Source organism: Prosopis cineraria, unplaced genomic scaffold, assembly GCF_029017545.1.
Source record: "Prosopis cineraria cultivar Desert tree isolate PC_DT_omini unplaced genomic scaffold, ASM2901754v1 PC12, whole genome shotgun sequence".
Taxonomy (NCBI): Eukaryota; Viridiplantae; Streptophyta; class Magnoliopsida; order Fabales; family Fabaceae; genus Prosopis; species Prosopis cineraria.
The window spans coordinates 14428618-14447146 of NW_026555343.1; the positions used below are offsets into that span (position 1 = coordinate 14428618).

The window sequence follows — 18529 nt, forward strand, 5'->3', positions numbered from 1 at the left end:
CATATGATATTGCTGGGTCCTGACTGAGCACAGATCCACTGTCAAATTTAGGAGCCTGGGGCAACACAGACAGAATAAGTAGCTAGTAAAGCTAAAGTTGGGAGATTGTACATGATAGCAGTAACTAACCTCAAGATCAACAATCATTTTCCTCAGATGAGTACTTCGAGCATTTTGCAGAAAAAGCTGTACTAGATTAACCTTTAGGGGGGAGGAGTCACAAATGAATCATACAAGTATATTAATTTGAATACTGGCACACGTCTTGAAAATTGGATTTGAATAAAGCAATAACCAGAGAAGCACCTCATAATAGCAAATGAAGTCACACCTCATCCTTATCAATTCTCCAAACCTGTTTATAGAGATCTTGGCTAGTGGAGGTGTTCCAGGAATCCACAGGCGCTTTGAAAAGGAAACCTAGAAGATTTAAAGATAAAACAAACAATGTCATGTTGGTAAGACATAACTGTATCAGCAAGGATTTTGCTTCTTCTAATCCTTGCAATGCTTTAATAAAAGAGCAAAGGAAGTAAATGACAATGCAAAAGCGCAAGAGTATAAATGATAAAAAATCAAACAGACAAAAGTAATATACTCACAGAAACATGGGCATGACTAATATCTGTAATCACCCCACTGGCAATGCTTGACGGCTAGATTCAGTGCTCAATATCTAAAATGTTAAACAGAATAAACAAATAATCAATTAACAGCATGGGACAATTAGTGAAAAAATAATAATATGCATAATCCTTTGCAAAATAAGTTAATATACTCATTTTTTTTCTGGGAATTAAACAATAATCTCGTACTAGTTAAACCATCAATGACAGACTTGTAGCCAATCAAAATACAACGTGGGGTAAAAGAAAAAGCATAATGACATGAAACCATGGGCTAAAAGCAAAAAGAGGGACAAATCATTTCCAGGCTTCTGTTTGAGCTTGGATTTGATTATACTTCACTGCTTCATGCATGTTCAATGTTATTTTTCTTGAAATAAAGATGTGAGTCTCATCAAATCATCAAAAAAATAATATAACGCTAGAGACATATCTCAATTGTAGCTGAAAATCACAAAATAATACCAGCATTCACGTCAAATATTAATCTGTCTGCAATCACAAGCTTTTGTTTTTGTGTGGGGAAAAAAAAATTGGATACCATATATCTCATTCAATAGATTAAAAGAAAGAGGAAATAACTCGCACCACATAGTCTCCACTTCTTAGTTTCAGATCTAAATAATTTGTTGTAGCTTTAGAAGGATCGCCATCTTCAGATAGGGAAGATGGACCACATCGTACAAAACGATAAATGAAACAATTATCTTTAAGAGATTTCTGACGTGGAATATTATTTGAAGCATCAAGGATGACAGAAGAAAGGCCAGTACTGTTCTGACTTTTAAAAGCATGTGATCGCCACATCTCTTTCTTTACAAACTGCAAAAGTAGAGTGAGAAATAGACATAAGAACTAATATAAAGAACATTGCTAACATAAACATAGAAGAGACCTCAGGGGAAAGTATAAAGAACACTGCCTTAAAAGTTATACTCAGTCTCTTTTGCTTCTAAGTCAATCAGCCAATCCCAATGGCAGAGGAACTTACAATAAGTAGATGAAAGGTGATTAGTATGTGAATCAAACACATCTCCCAATCCACTACTCATTGCACTTCCTCCTTGTACCTTAAGCATTTCAAGATATTACACCAGAAGATGAACAAATAAGCACATTAACAAGACAAAAGGCTAACACAAGATATGGTATAAGATCATGAAAAGCTTGGAATAAAAACAGTGTCACAAGATCAGAATATTGAAACTCAACACAAGCCATTTTGATTTTATTGGAATAGTATTTATTCGTATCTTTTCTTTATTTAGCTACTCTATGGACTATAGATATCCCACATCAGCTCTATCATAACTACCTAGCCTAAATCCATTTCGCAATGTTTAGACCATTGGCAATGGTCAGACCACGGTCAAACCATTCATGAATAAATTAATATATTTTAAATAATATGCTTATAATAAAAGAAATGATCTCTATAATTATAAAAACGAAACACTCCATAATCTTCATTCAAATGTATATATACGTATTTTATAACTAAAATTAAACTAAATAAGTTTACAGCACAAGATATCTAACTTGTATATAGTTATTTATAATTTATAATTTTAGAATATATACACAATTTTTTATCTAGTTGCGCCCATTATTTTCCTTTCACACAGTTTATTAAGTATAGATATGCAAAAATCATAGCTTAGAAATATGGATCAAACTCGTTAAAATATATATAGATATATATGAGAGTGGTTTGACCAGTTGACCAACTGGTTTTATGAGTTTTGATGAGTTATTCCTTCCCTGAGTTTTCCCTTTACATCAGATCGGAGAAGTACCAGTCAAACCAACCAATTCAGTCTGATTCTCTTAACATGCTATCGCAAATAAATGTAATTCTAGTCTCCCTTTAAAAGGGTTTTCAAACACATTATCTGTTTCTTTTATTCTTTGAATTCCATTGCAAGCTACTTTATTTGCCGAATAAGGCTCTAAGTTGCAGAGCATGATAGATCTCAGCCCTGGTGAACCCAAGGCACCCCACAGAGTTTGATGCCAGCTTCAGTGAAGGAAAGGAAACAGTCAAATTACTTCCAAAGTCAAAACTCATGAAAACAATGACTGCAAAGAAGATATTGACAAACCGCGTGTCTGACTCATCATCAATATAGGCCTCCTGAACTCCCGCCATGTGCACGGCGTGGCATGCATGAACTGTTGCAACTAACTTGAACACCACAAAAGCCTTCTAAATATTCCTTCCTCAAGCCTTTGATGTAGCAGTTAATAACCATGTTCTCTAAAATATCTAGTTCCTTTACAAGCTCATCAAGCTTCCCTAGTAATCCTAAACTGATCCATCTTATTGCATGTTCATGATTTCAACCATCGATTCACATCAAAAAATCGAGCCTCAAGGTGCCTGATATATTCAACCCAAGTAGGTTCAACAGATCAATGCTTCAAAGAATTGATGGGCCACTTCAACACTATCCTTTCTAAATGAATGCTCGGATACTTAATTCAGTAGGCAAGAGGTGTATTATCCATGTCAAAGTACTGAAAGCACAGATAGGAAAAGCCACAAAAGCCTGTTCAGTCAAACTTCAAAATCTCCAAATGACGGTGCTTTGTTGATGGTGTACTATGTTCTAACTTCCATACAAACCATTAAGGAGCCAGCCTGAAATATGGAGTTGCAGATCCTTGATTGTTCTGAATGTGTGGTCAATTTATCCACCATGACCATTCTTATATCACCGACAAAGCAATCTTCGATGCCACCACTACCATTGTTGTTTTGATGCAATTGATGACTTGCTTCCGCTCAGTGATGTCCACCAAATTCTGGTCTAAACTTTAATAGAGATATTAAAAGGCTAACGCCCAACTATGATTGAGGGAGGTTAGAGAATAATGTAGTTTTAATTAGTTAGTTAGTCATGATTCTTTGTTAGTTAGTACTATAACAGTAACAAGACATAAGTCCCTAATCCCATGTATATATTATACACTCTATAATGAAAATGATCAATACTATCATTTCCTAATTCTCTTCCACTCTCACAGTATCTCTCTATTTACTTCACTTTCATGAAGCTTCAGCTGAGTGCTCTCCAAAAGTCCTGCAAACACTTCAATTCTCTATTCCAGGTATCCAATTCTCGTGCAGCCTTGCCTCCAGAGGTGTGATGAGCCAAACTCCACTCTAATACCAAATGTGTTAGATTAGGAAAATGAAAAGGAGATATCTCATTCACACTTATTTGATAGTCAAGGGTACACCATATATGTGTGCCCCTCTCTCACACTACTTAGCGAATTATTCCTCTATTTCTTACAATACTAATAACATCCACCAATACATCTAACACGTATCATACTTGGTTCCATATATTGCTGCTACTATTTACAAAAAAATAAGAATTTCATGGTTAAAATTTTCAACAATTTCATCAACACAAATCACCGCACATAAAACTCCATTTTCAGAACTAGTGTGCCACTGAAAAACTGTTGTGACAAAAAAAAAATTGTCACAAAATAGTTCTAAACAAAATCAATCCATATAGATGATTAGAATGGAGTCCATTGTAAATTAACTGTTCTCTCGCTAAATTTGCATGCAACTGCATTTTCAAAATTTTATATACCAGTGCAACAAATCCATGAGTAGGCCCAGTTATTTCAAATTCCAAAACAGTCATAGTTAGATATTTATGTCATTTTTTATGATTAAGGCACAAATAATTAACTCCTCATGAAATAATCAAATTTTCTACAACTTGAGGTCCAACACCCTAATTAAAAAAGAATAAAAATATGTGCAAATACAGGTATTTTTCTATTGTTCATAGGCATCCTCCTATTGGAATTAATCCTATTTGGGGCACGGTTGGGGCACTAAATGTGGACATCTCTCTTAGCAAAAATTTGAATCTTGGTTCATGACATTGTGAGGGATTAACCCCTTTGCTAGACTCAATCCTTGTTGATGGAAATAGAGGTATTTAGATCTTAACCGAAACTTTCTAGAAAATGGGGGGAAACCATGGATGAGCTTTTCAACTTTTATAACGATCCACCATCTTTTAACTAAGACATAAATCTAAAATAAATGATACCAAATTACACAAAATTGTTCCAATTATCATGATCAGGAATCGAAGCAGAAGATACTATTATGCTCTTTAAATAGCATGGTAGTCTTTATTTAAAAAAAAATATAGCACGGTAGTCATGAAGGTTCCCTAGATTTAAGAAAAATATCATAATCTAACCTACGTTATTGTTTATTCATATTAGAAACATGGTGCCCGTTTAGTTTGATACCCTGAATCAGGATTAGCCACAATCCAAATGCATTTCATTCATTTATAGCGTTTGGTTGGTATTTCTTCATTCAATTATGTTTACCATAATAGATGAGATTACCAAAAATTTGGTAATCATCATTCTCATACGAAAATAATAAAAGTACATGTCATTTAGATGGTTATTGACTGTTGAGGGTAGTTAGGTCATTTAGCTGTCTTTCAATGATTTTACTCAGCATTCCTATAAAATTAGGATGCCTCCTCATTTGTAAATAGCCTATTGATATAATGGAAGTCTATTGATGACAATCTGTCTCTCTACTCTCTCTCTGTGGTTCTCTCTATCTCCTCTGTTCTTCCTCATTCTTTCCCAATTCTGTTCTACTTCTCTATCGCTATTCTACTTTCTTCTCTATTTTTCTATAACAGTGGCATTCAAAGCCTGGTCATCCTCAGCATCATAAATATGAAGCAACTTTCTCATATAACAATGGAGCTCAAAAATAAAGCCGTAGAGCTTAAAAAGTGGAGTGTTGTAAGGGAAGATGTGACAGAGTTAAGAAAATTGTTGCTGCAAGAATCATTCTTGGACGATGCCCCAGTTGCTTCTGTTGAAGAAGAAGATGGATTTGGTTCGGTTCCTTTCCCAACAAGCCCAAACGAGGTCATTGATGAGCAAGAACTGTTGCTGCTCCAAAAGATTACGGGTCTTGTTCAATCTCCTTCCCAGAAACATGCGACAGAGTGCAGCAACCTCTGGTTCGTGATGGCAATGATTTCAAGAAGGATCCTTGGTATGTTCTTGCAGTCGAGCAAGATGATTCAAGATTACCCAAAGAAAAACAGCATTGTCTACTTCAAATGGAGTGGTTGTCCCTCAATTTTGCACCTTCTAAGTTTACGGGTCAAGTTGCTTAGGAAGAATTAAAAAAGAAGGCCCTTCTTGTCGCAAAACCTCTGTCACCATGGGTCCCTCATGATTCGGTTCTTTCAAATTCATTGTTATCTCCAGATTTTGTCACCTTCCATCTCAATTTCTTCTTGGTTGCTGGTTCCTATTTCTTTCCCGTCACTGGTTTATCTTTCTTTCATCCTGGACCTCTGTTTGTTCCATGGTGTTGTGTTCTATTCTCAGCCATTGTTGGGTTCTATTCATTTAGCCTATAGGGTGCCAAGGGTTGAGATGCATAGCCAAGTTTCGCTATTTTGGGACATGGTATGGATCATATTTCAGAGTTCTTCGCACATTGGGATTGCTGCACATGCGAGTATGTTGCCTGGGAGTGTTACAGTGCCGTGTGTGTAAGAATAAGTCAGCGCACAACTGACTATCTTATGGTGGACCCGCAAGAATGGTACCGGCTTCCTTTTTTTTTTTATTGAAACAATGGTACTAGCTTTTTAAAACAAGAAAGAAGAAGAAAAAGGACGAAAATGAGCAGCATAGGCTAAAGGCATTTTCAGTGAATAGTCAAGTCAAAAGCTCAAATAATCAGTCGTCATACTACTATCCCAAAGGGATTTTCAGACTTTAAGAGAAAAGGTTCTTCTGTCTGGTTTTGAAATTTGTACCTAAGGATTATGCTGTGAGGACAAGAGTCCTTGCGAGGAGGGTTATTGATATGAAAATAATAAAAACATTTGTATTTTATATGGCAATTGACTGCTAAAGGTAGTTAGGTCATTTAGCAGTCTTTTAATGATTTTACTCAGCATTAGGATGCCTCCTCATTTGTAAATAGCCTATCTGACATAACGGAAGTCTATTGATCAGAATCTCTCTCTCTCTCTGGTTCCCTCTATCTCTTTTGTTCTTCCTCATTCTTTCCCAATTCTGTTCTACTTCTTTATCTCTATTCTACTTTCTTCTCTATTTTCTATTAACACATTCTCATCTAGATAGGTATCAATGAAAATTACCAGAGGTCAAAAATCAGATTGAACTTAAAATACCCCATCCCTCCCTATTCTTCTTTATGCCACCTCCATCGCCATTCTTCCTCCATCCACCACAGCTAGTAAACCTCTACCATAGTCACCAATCACCAGTAGCGACCTTCGACCACCTTCACCTCGACATCACCGCACCATCAAACTCCTACCCACTCCAGCGCCGCCGCCACCATAGATCTCCCCACTTAGCGGCAGTCACCTCTAACTCCTTCACCTTCACAATTCCACTTGCATCACAGATATGATTTGTCTTTCATCGACCCGTGGATCTTTTTCCTTTTTCCTTTTCACCGAATCTGGGTTTGGATTTGTGAGAGGTCTAGTTCAATGGTTCATTTTGGTCATAGATCTGATGCTCCTCCTTGAACACAAGTTCGACAGTTCATTCCAGATGTGGTTTCCTTCTCCATCAATCTGGTTCACCATTTGCGAGTTCGTTCAAGTCTGGTTCTGCAATAATGTTCTTCTCAATTCCATTTGCAATTCATTGTTGATTATTTTGTGAATGATTTCTACGTCCTCCATTCAAGTCTGAATGATGACTTTTTGGGGTTCATTGGTGAAGAGGAAGAAAGAACAGAGGAAGGAGGGAGACATATTCTTTTCTTTTTATTTGTACAAACTAAATATCAAAAATTTATTTTATTTTATCTCACTTTTCCTAAACGTCATACCACACAAATACTCTAATCATCATTCTGTTAAATTCTCTATCATTTTTTGAACCAGACAGGCCAGTAGTATTTCAGTTAGCAACTTAATGTTTCAGAACATGTCAGAACAGATCCTGTTACTTAAATTTAAAGGAATCTTACGAAAGCAAATTTAAGTATACTTATCATATGAGTGAACGAGACAGAAACAATTATAACAATTTTATAAACCCCTTGAACAAGTAAAGTACCTTGTGATAAATGCTACAAACATTAAGATGGCGACAACCTCGGCAAATGCTCAGACTCTACAAATAGAAAGATGAAAAACAGGTAGTGACATCTGATCAAGTTATCATAAGCACCGAGTGTAAGAGTGTCAAATAAGTTCATGCCTGTAACATTGGAGGCAGTTGTTGAGTGGTTAATGCTTTCAGAATATCACTTGCAAGCTCATTACGTCGCATGATTAGCCCAACTAAGTCAGATCTTTGAACAACAATACCCTTCATGCAACATAAAAATGATAAGACTTCCCATCTTATTAAAAAGATATAGCTAATTAGTATCAACATGACCTTACCTCCGTCTGATCTGACTGGAGATAATATAGAAGACCAGAATCAATAGTCTTTAGGTACCTATCAAATTAAACCATCCGAAATAAGTAAAAGGACGTTTTCTTAAAATATTTTATTATAGATATGTTGCTAGAAAAAGATTACACACCTTTCTGACATCAGAAGAGTGTACAAGATCACTTGGGCACGGTGTTCTATGGATGACTGGAAATATCAAATGCAATTGTCATCAGAAATATCATACAAGAAAACTTGGAGTGACGTTTTATGCATTCCCATAAAAATATAAATCAAACCCGACATTCTATGGCATAGATTAGTAGTAGTATGAACCAGAATCTTGCCTGGCCAGACATTGCTTTCCCAGTTTTGAACTCTAATGGCATGACCTTTTCATCTGCTTCATTTCCCTTAGGTAGAACTTTCACACTGACAGAAGCATCAATCATCCCTTTCAAACCATATTGAGGAGCCCATGCCATTTCCTCAATATCAAGCACCTACATTTGACACAGATGCCTTTAGCTATATAATGTTCTTTTAATTGAAAAAACAGAAAACTAAAAACAATACATACATGTGTATGTCAGCTGAAACTCTGAAATTATCATTTTTAGAATAAGACAATTACATGATTACTCTAGACATAAATTACAATCAAGGACACTAGGAATTAATGATGAAAATACTAAAAATTAAATTAATCATGCTCCTTCTCAGGCTTATCAGATATTAATCATGCCCCCTCACCTGCCTAGTTCATTCAACAGATCTAGAGTATATTTCCTTTGGGAAACTGTAATGTTACCTCTTTCAAGTGTATTTTCTTATGGTAAATTTCAGGATTCTATATGCTTTAAATCTATTGAAGCAAGCAGGCATTATGGGTGCAAAGCCAGATGAGATACCCATGAATCCCACTAACAAGTTAAGCCCGAATGATAGGACAACTCCAGTTGATATAGGGAGGTATCAAGGATTGTTGAGTAAGCTCATCTATCTCTAATACACAAGACCAGACATTGCTTTCCCATAAGCATGGTAAGTCAATTCATGAGAGAAGTCTGCAAGAGGAACATATGAAGGCAGTATACATAATCTTGAGATATTTGATGACAACTCCTGGGGAAAAGGATTGTTCTTTGAGAAAGGAAACTCTAGAGATGAAGTATACATAGATGCAAATTGGGCTGGATCCACTACTGCAGAAGATCCACTATAGGAGACGGCTACATTAGGACAAGTACCAGCACATGAAGCCTGTTTGAACAATGTTACAGTAGAGTGTGGAGGGTGGAGTGACACGTGAAGTCCTATGATAGTACAATTGGCATGGTTAGGTCAGTCACCAAGTTCTGTAGAGTTTCTAAGGTCTTTGAAGCGAAAAGGAATCAAACAAATGGCATAGTCATGCGCCAAAATCTATAAAGGCTACAAAATAACAAAAACTTTATCCCATTAAGTGAGGGTTGGCCACTATAAAAAGCAACAGAACTGAGAGAAAATTACTAGAAAGAAAAAATTATACCAGATGCTAGACTGAAAGACAATGACTGAAGAAAGCAAACCAAAAGAAGAGCAACAGCAAAACTTTGTTAAGAGTGTGGACAAAGCTTTGTTCCCAAAAACTCACAAAGCTTATTTCTCTCCCCAACAAATGTTAAATACCACGACAGTAAGTCTGAAAATCCCAGCTTTATTATTTTCAGATTGAGACAATTACATGAGTATGTATGAACACATATGGAGGCCTACATTAGGGACAAATTACAATTAGGGACATCAGAAAATAATGAAATATCAAAAATAGAAATGACTAAAAACTACATTACTTTTAATTTCAATTCTAACACTTATAACAAGAACATATGCACATGAACTTATTGGATGGAAAACTTTAAATTTACAAAATCAAAAACGCATCAACATTAACACCTAGTAATTTCTCCAGCAACTCCAACAACTTTTTATTTACAATCATATTTCACCAACAAATTACATATGGATTCATAGTGATATGCAATTGATCAAATGGTTAAGCACAGAGTGATCAAGTTTGGTCCTTGCCTCAGATACTTTGACTTTCTTTATCCCATCATCACATCCAAAATCAACATAAGCATCTCTGTTTTCCTGTCAAAATCCAAAGTCATTAGTGAGAAACAAAAACACCATACACGTGGACACATATATATATATATATATTATATACAGTGCAGATTACTTATAAATATGAAGTGTATATAAGTACACATTGACAGGCTTTACTTAGTGTGTTTTCTCTGTAATACTTCTTCCTAAAATAAAATTTTGGGAAAGTCCCTATGAAGTTCCCCACAACCATTCAAAATATACATAGGTCCCATGCGATAGCTATAATTTGTTTCATTGGGGCCTCCCTTCTAACATCCAGACAATAGTAAGCTTCTTTAAAGCTTCTGCTAGCTAAACCCGTATGCAATATAGCAATGGGCCATGTGGTGTTTGGACAGCTGTAGAAGAAAATCGGCTCAAGCATCTAAGGCCATATAATACAAGTTATGGAGGGAGGTCCAAACCCAACTGCTATTATGGCTAATAAAGAGTAAGGATATACTCTTGTTGAGAGCAATTAGTTAAATTAGTCTAGAACCAGCAATGAGCTTGGGGCACCAAGGAGTTGGGCCATGTGGTATCTGGGCGGTAAAACAAGCATGTGGGCCACCATCAACTACTGCAGATACACAATTGGCCAAGGATTCTACATTGAGCCATAGAGTTGTGCAAATCAAGAGTCTCTAAACAATAATACAGATTTTGAAATGTCCCAATGAATTTTAAAATTTTTATCGCATAGATCATTGACAGCAAGGATCATTTCAAAGGGGGGAAGTATTGTTAATTGGGATTAGTTAGGATTAGCTATTCATTAGTAGATGTTATTCTATTAGATAACTTGTATTCCCTCCAAACCACAATATAGGGCATCTTCTAGAAGCCTTGCTTGATCCAAAAATTTAAGGCATCAGATAATTTTTTTAATTATTTTTCCAATTATACCCCCACTTCATTTATTACTCTTTTTGAAAATTGATTCATAAGAATTTCAATTGTCATTATCAAGGCACTTATATAGAATATTTAATGAGGGTATAATTGGAAAGATGAAATTTTTTTAATAGATCAAAGTTTCAACTAACTTTTTTTTGAGAATCGTGAATTAATTATCAATTTTCTATACTATGGGACAAATGGAGTATCCCAATAGTAGCTTATGAATAAGGGATGAGGCCCTCTAAATGAGTAAATGAATTGAATAGTGTTATGCGTTTACAATTGTAAAATATCACTTAGTTCTAACAAAACATAGCTTAAATAATCTTCTGTCGGTAAACAAACTTACGCAAAATATGAATACAGTAGCCTACTTTTCCCATTTTCAAGTCGACATTTTGCACTAACCCATGCATCTACGTTAAAAATGCTTTTAACATGATTCCCTTTTCTTTTCTTCTTTTAAGGCTTTGACAGCCCAATGATGTGTGTCATAGGCATGGTGAGCATCATAGGAGTCACAAAATAATCATCCTTTATTCTTCAAGACTCTTTACAATTCTTGCCAATAAATCCTAACCATTCAAGACTTAAAACTATTGTTAAGATAGGCCAAATAATAAGCATAATTTCATGTTATTTTGTAAGCATTGTTCATACCTATATCAAAAAGATCACAAAGCCGTGCAGTACTGTTGTAAGTTACATTTGGCGGCAAAAAGCAATGACATGCATTCCAAAAGGTAACAGCTAATGATAGTTGATAGTTCGTGGACAAAAGCTAGAGATATTTTAACGCACCTCTGAATTCTTGAACAGTTTGATCCAATTTAATATTCGTGGAATGGCGTCTATCAAGGTTTTGTGCACATCATTTTCATTTACTGAAATATGCACAAAGGCAAAAATTAATACTCCTGATGATACAGAACACAGATCAAAAACTTATTTTGAACAAGTTACAACGAAGATGTTAAGAATCAGCCACAAGAACACTGAATTTTATCCAGCCTTTTGATGATTATGGTTGCAACCAGGGTTGGAAAAAACTCGCAGCTCAAAGTAAGAACTAGCTATGCATGTTACACACATGCACGCACACACTAATATAAATACATACACAAACCCTCACCTCCACATGCATACAAGCTTTCAATGTTTCTCTGGAGTACCAATCGTGCATATTCCTCTAAGAAGTTTGTTGAAGGACTATCCTTGATAAGTCCAGCCTGTCATCCCCATCAAATCCCCCATCCCATTAAAAAACAAAGGAAGAAGAAGAAAATGAATCTGAAATTCGATGCATGCTTCATCACAGCAAAATAATTATAAAGATGCAATAACAACTTTATAAGGTAGAGGAGCTTTAGAGACCTGAAAAATTTGGTGAAGTAAGGTTCCAGTTAATGCAGCAATTGAGTGCTCATTACATTTTAGCCTCTCATCTAAGACAGTTCTCCTTGGACAAGTAAAACTAGCAGCTACCTGGAATAATTCTGTATATCAGAAGGAAACATATAAAATAAAAAACAGTGAAATAAACATTGAAAAAAAAAAACTGGAAAAGGGATTCAAAAAAGATCATCTGAATCTCTGTTTAAAAATAACAAGACCGTTTATAGGAAAGAGAAAGCAACATTTCTACAATAGCAAATATTGGCATTCTCATTTTATAAATAAAATTCCGATAAGATAAAAGTTATCCAATTAGAGAGAATTAGGAAACATTGATCCTGTAAAATTACCACATCATATAAAAAATATCTAATGAAGTAAATAAAATAAGGAAAGTCATGGACAGAAATAAATAAATAAATATAGTTTCAAGATAGCAAATCATAAATACCCGAGACCCAGACACCAGAATATCTGGGTGTACAATCAAAAAATTATTATCATGATCTACATCACAATGCCCCCAATCATCAAATTGACCAATTATATTCACAGTATCTCCAGGTGCAACAACACTGTAAGACCTGTAATAATTTTAAACAATTACTATAATTATTCAAAATTATTATCAACAGAGAATAATAAAAAAACTCAAAATCAATCAAATAATTCATTTAAATTCCAAGACCAATACTTAGTCAAGATTTTTCAACTGGAGTCAGCAAAAAACAAAACCATTTGACATACCAAATAATGTCTTGTTTTGAACTATTACATATATATATATATATATATACACGATCAACTTTACTGATTAACAATCATAGATTTAAGCACACCAACTTACCACTCTTCCAACAAGTTTGCAGCCTTCTCTTCTCCAGTTTGTTCATTTATTAAACGAAGCACCTAGAAGCAATTTATCAAGTAAATGTAAATCAATTACAAGATCTTTAGAAGCAATAAATTGCGGTGTTATAGCAATAAGCCTTAATAAACCTTGTATGGGCCTTGCAAAGCAGATGAATTAGCAAGACTATGTTTTTCAGATACCTATAACAAAACATACAAGTGGTAAGCCTACCAGAATATAATTTTTGTTGATAAAAAATTTATTCATAGCAGACCATAATTTCAAAGAAAAAATACCTCCAAGACCAAATAATTAGAACTGGACCCACCAAGGGCCTCTTTGGGCTTATGAATTATAGTGCTTTCTGCTGCAGAGTCAACTCTGATGGGCAGATTATCAGCAATTCCATCTTGAGACTTAATGTAATTTGCACTTTTATCACAGATTGTAGCATCTTCAACACAAATGGCATCTTCGACTTGATCTAACAGTTCAAGCAATGCCTATAGAAATAAAGAAAAAAGAAATACTCTAATGAATGTGTGGCTTCCGCAAGCATTGTAACTCCTGAGGTTTAACTGCTATATAGTCTGGCGTGTAAAAGGTCACAAGCCCCTTTTCACGAAACAGAAGAAATATGTGCAATTGGTAGGACAAGAACAGGAGACAGTTTTGAAGAAATTGTCCATGCAACCAGCAAGCAGGAAACTGTAATTATTTTTCTTCATATGTAAATTGCTCGGGATGCATTTCCTTTGTCATATGTTTCCTGTCATCCCACTCAGAAGTCAAAGCATTTTCTTTTCCTTGCTAGTCTAGCTCTAACTGGTTCCTCTATATCTTCTTTTTCAAAAGGAATATAGTAGACTATCAGACAGGGAAAAGTATTAATGTCCTTGTTACTACAGGCACAAGGTGTTGCAAACAGCAATTTACATATTATAACTGGAATTATTTAATACCACATGCCTCAAATTTGCAAATTTCAATGAACTAGATCTGAATGAATTAATATTGCAAAAGCAAGTCCAAAGGCCTGACCTTTTTATGCTGTCTTAAATAAAGCTGGTCAGATAGTCCATTGTGCTCAACATCCCTGACTAGCTGCACCTTCAAATTCAACATGAAATGAAGATGGTACTAAAAAGCATTATTTGAAAGACGGGAAGGTGACCAGAAAAATACAAGCATGTTGAAAAATAAAATAAAATAAATAAGAAAAACTTTTCCAAGAATTTTACATCTCTGTCTTACATCGTTGGAGAGGTTTTCCACTATTACATATTTTTATATTCTGAAATGTATAGTATAAATTGATGAAATAACAGATCAATAGGACCAATAAACTATGAAGATTAAAATACCTTATCAGAGCAATAGGATAGAGATGGTGGAGTTCGGAAGGGGCTCTGTACAGTAATTACTCCAGAACCATTCACAGCAGTTGAACTGACGTTAAAAACCATGTCTTGGTCTGCGTTTATACGTTTCAAGCCTTTTTCATTCTTCAACACTGTTGACCTCTCAGCAGCCTTTGTAGCTGGTGAAGCAAGTATCTTTTCAAATTTGCCACCTTTAGTCAGAGAAGTCTGCACCATGCATTGGCAATTTATAACCATATTAAACGATAAAACATGAAATTAACAGTGTCTCCTCAAACACTTGCCTGATTCTCTGAGGAAATCCCAACGGGCAATAAGTTGATTCTAGAAGATTCAGCCAAAGCCTGAATCATCTGAGGCATGTGTTTTGAAACTGCTTGAAGTCTTTCATTCACAGGAGATATCTTCCATGTGACTTCATCAACCCCATCATCCTGGCTCTGTTTTATTAACTATCCACAAGTATATTTTTGCAAAGATATAATTAGAAACATTGAAGGAAACAAGCAAAGATGTAAACTTGCAATTTAATCAGCAACTTGCATAGGAAGGTAGTCACAAAGAAAATGTGCTTCTTTTAGCACTTCCAAGTTAAAAGTAAAAGCAATAAAAATTGTTGTTTTAATTCAGGTACAATTGAAGCATTTTTGAGAATGTATTCTCGGAAAATAAACTTCGAATTTCCATAACTGATTAGCTATCCCAACTGAGTCCTAACCTGTTGGATTTAAGTGATACTTTTGAATAACTGAGAACCGACAATCCGTTTAATAATTAGGAGAAAGGGAGCGAAATGATCAATTGTTTTTTTTTTAAAAAAAAAAAAGGTCTAAAACATCGTTTAAAGCAAATACCATCCCAGGCGAGAACTTAAAGCGCTTATGAGGCACAATCTTGGAAATTTCCGGAGACGCCTCAGGGAGATTTTCCACAGCATCAAACCCTGGTATTAACAAATTCTCTGAAGGAGTATCCTGCGAAACGTTATTGAATTCATTTGCTCCAACTTGCGGGGTGTCTTTACGCTTTTGCGATTCTGAATTCTCAATTTTTGGCCCAGCCAAGTCTGAGTTCAATTTACTTTCAGCTCTAGCAAGAACGGAATCTAAATTGTTTGGAGCGACAGCTTGCGACCCAGCAACAGGTGGAATATGAGAGTTAGGAGATGCAACAGACTTGGAATCTTGGGGAGCAGAAATGGGACGGTTCGCAGCTGGATCATTTTTTGGCTGCTTCTGAGAGGCTACAAGAGCATTCTGGGTGTGGCGCTCAAAAAAATGCTGAATGCCGAACTTAGAAGGCTGAGCCTGGCTGCTCAGATTCGATTTCTTAGAAGAGCTGGGTTTCTTCCTAGGAGGCATGGACAGATATACAAAGCTTTTGCACTATGAAAACCCAGAGCAAAAACGGAACATCAGACTACTCAGCACGAATGGCATAAAAGAAAGAAAGAAAGAAATTAAAGAAGTACTGATTTTAATTATGAGCAAGCAAGGCCACCTTAAGATGAGTCAAATTACAAAAATAAAGTAGAATTCAGGACTAAAAGAAAAGAATCAGAAGAAGGAAGCAACTCAGAAACGAACATTTACACAGAACCAAAATCAAACAGCTTCAAAAGTGTAATAACATGAAAAATGAAAGCTGGGTTCTCCATCAGTGCAAGAATGCTACCTTGTAGAGGGAACACAGAGTAGTCACTATATCAAATTGAAGGGCTTAAGACCCCACGAAACGGGAATGAGGCAAAGCAAGCATCACTTGTGTGGAAATTAATGGCAATGGAGGCAACGGCCACTTGTGCGATGCTCAATCCCACCGAATCTGGATCTCAGGTACACGGCGGTGCGACTAATGCTAGCAAGAAAAATAGAAGAGCGGCGAAGAGAAATTAGCAACCAGAATATAACAACCCTTTCTCAAAAAATAGCTCTTAAAAAAAAAGCCACAATGATCAGCAACCAGAATGAGACATTGCATTGATAAAAACATTGCATTGCATTCGGGCATTCCATTCAACCAAACAAGCCGGGAGTTTCAAGGCATTCCATCCTGAAGTGGGGAATCGACGCAAATCGCCACCAGTGACGGAGAGGACGATACCCGACCTCTCCATAGCAGCAACAGCAACAATCTTCCGCTTCCAAGGAGAACCAGTCGAAGCAGCGTGAGAAGAAGAGCAAGAGGGCAAGTGGGAAAAGAATAGGGATAGGGGAAATGTTCCCAAAGTGAGCGACTAGCATCCAAGGAAAGCACAAAGACCAAGTCAGAACAAATAAACAAAGAACCATATCAGAGTCCAGAACGAGCGGAGCCAGAACGAAGAACCATAAAAGGGAACCAAAATAAAGGGTACAAAGAACCATACCAGAACAAAGAAGGCAAATAGAAAGGCGACGCACCTGATTCAAGAGCACAACGAAGTAGGGGACGCACGCGAGCTCTGAGACGGAGAAGACGGATGGAGACGCCCCAAGAATGAAGAAAGAACGATGAGAAGGCAGCGCAACGTTTGGCTTCCCCATCTGGCCATGTCCCCCCTCAGTTTGCAAGTGAAGAGGGAAGCGAATGAAAATTTCACGGTTTCCCGCCTAAACCATTGTAGCTTCTCACAGAGTGAGCCCATGACTTTTGATGGGCCTGCACTTTTGCTGTTGCTCATGAAATTGGCGTACTTCACGCATAAATTACTCATTTTTCATATTTTTAGTCAATTTTTAAGTAATTATCATTGGTAATGGAGCAAAAATGATTGAAAAAATTACAGTTATATTTCAAAAAGTTGAATTAATGATACAAAAATGAGTTAAGAATATTTATTCATATAATTACAACATAGTTTTTGTTTAGTTTTTGTTTGGTTTAAATACTTGTTTAATTACAATATATATTCAATTACAAATAAGGTATTTAAAGACTTGTTTGGTTTTTGTTTTATTTTTTATTTTTAAAAACTGTTTTACAACATTTTTTTTAATTTTTAAAACAGAATAAAAAAATCCATTTAATTATGTTAATTTAAAAATTAATTATATAACTAAAAATTGGTGGCAATTAATAATAATAGTTTATGATAGTAATTGGTGAATGTGACTATAATTTTTAATAATTAAATATAATATATTTTAAAAATATAAAATAAAACAAAAAAATTTTTAAGATATTTATATTTTTAAAAAAACAAAAATGAGAACAATTTTAAAAATAATTAAATTTAGAATGCTTATTTCAATGAGTATTTTTAATTTTTGTTTTTCAAAAACAAAAGACTATGGACCCTAAATTTCAATTATCACTAGGATTTTTATTTTGTTAGTGTTTAAATTGATGTTTGTAATTTATTTGGAACTATAAACCAAGGTTTATTAACTTGATAGTGATCAAATTATGATTGGACAAGTAATAAAATTAATATATTTTCAATCTTATAAGACAAATATTTTCATAATAAATCAATATAATAAAAACTAAAGAAAGTATTACTTTCAAACACATCAACACTCAAAGGATAACTAACGAATCAAATACAACTTAAAGTTTTAAAGATAAATGTGAACGTATAGTCTAGTAAATAATAAATTAAATATGACTTGAAATTGCATGAATAAACTTGAGAATAGCGTTCACAAAAATTAAACTAACTTGTTACTTGATTCAACTGATCAAAGAGTTGAATCAGTTTATCTTAAAATCTCGAGTTCAATTCTTAAAATATATAATCATGTTAAATAAATATATCACAAGCATTTAAAGTACCTATGGCACTGCTATTGATAATC

General features: G+C 35.1%; 1 protein-coding gene across 1 annotated transcript in view; it reads right to left on the minus strand.

Moving 5' to 3' along the window:
- The window catches only part of LOC129288041 (DNA replication ATP-dependent helicase/nuclease JHS1-like), a 24842-nt gene extending 7554 nt beyond the window's left edge, over positions 1–17288 (minus strand). The window contains 20 exon segments of the mRNA XM_054924360.1: positions 1215–1448; positions 1544–1696; positions 7902–8012; positions 8090–8147; positions 8236–8291; positions 8432–8587; positions 10155–10220; positions 11922–12004; positions 12253–12349; positions 12495–12605; positions 12967–13099; positions 13363–13424; positions 13515–13568; positions 13665–13871; positions 14410–14472; positions 14733–14957; positions 15035–15202; positions 15605–16135; positions 16425–16607; positions 17153–17288. Coding sequence (XP_054780335.1) covers positions 1215–1448; positions 1544–1696; positions 7902–8012; positions 8090–8147; positions 8236–8291; positions 8432–8587; positions 10155–10220; positions 11922–12004; positions 12253–12349; positions 12495–12605; positions 12967–13099; positions 13363–13424; positions 13515–13568; positions 13665–13871; positions 14410–14472; positions 14733–14957; positions 15035–15202; positions 15605–16111 — 2544 coding nt within the window. The 5' untranslated portion in view covers positions 16112–16135; positions 16425–16607; positions 17153–17288.
- Between the last annotated feature and the right edge of the window lie 1241 nt (positions 17289–18529).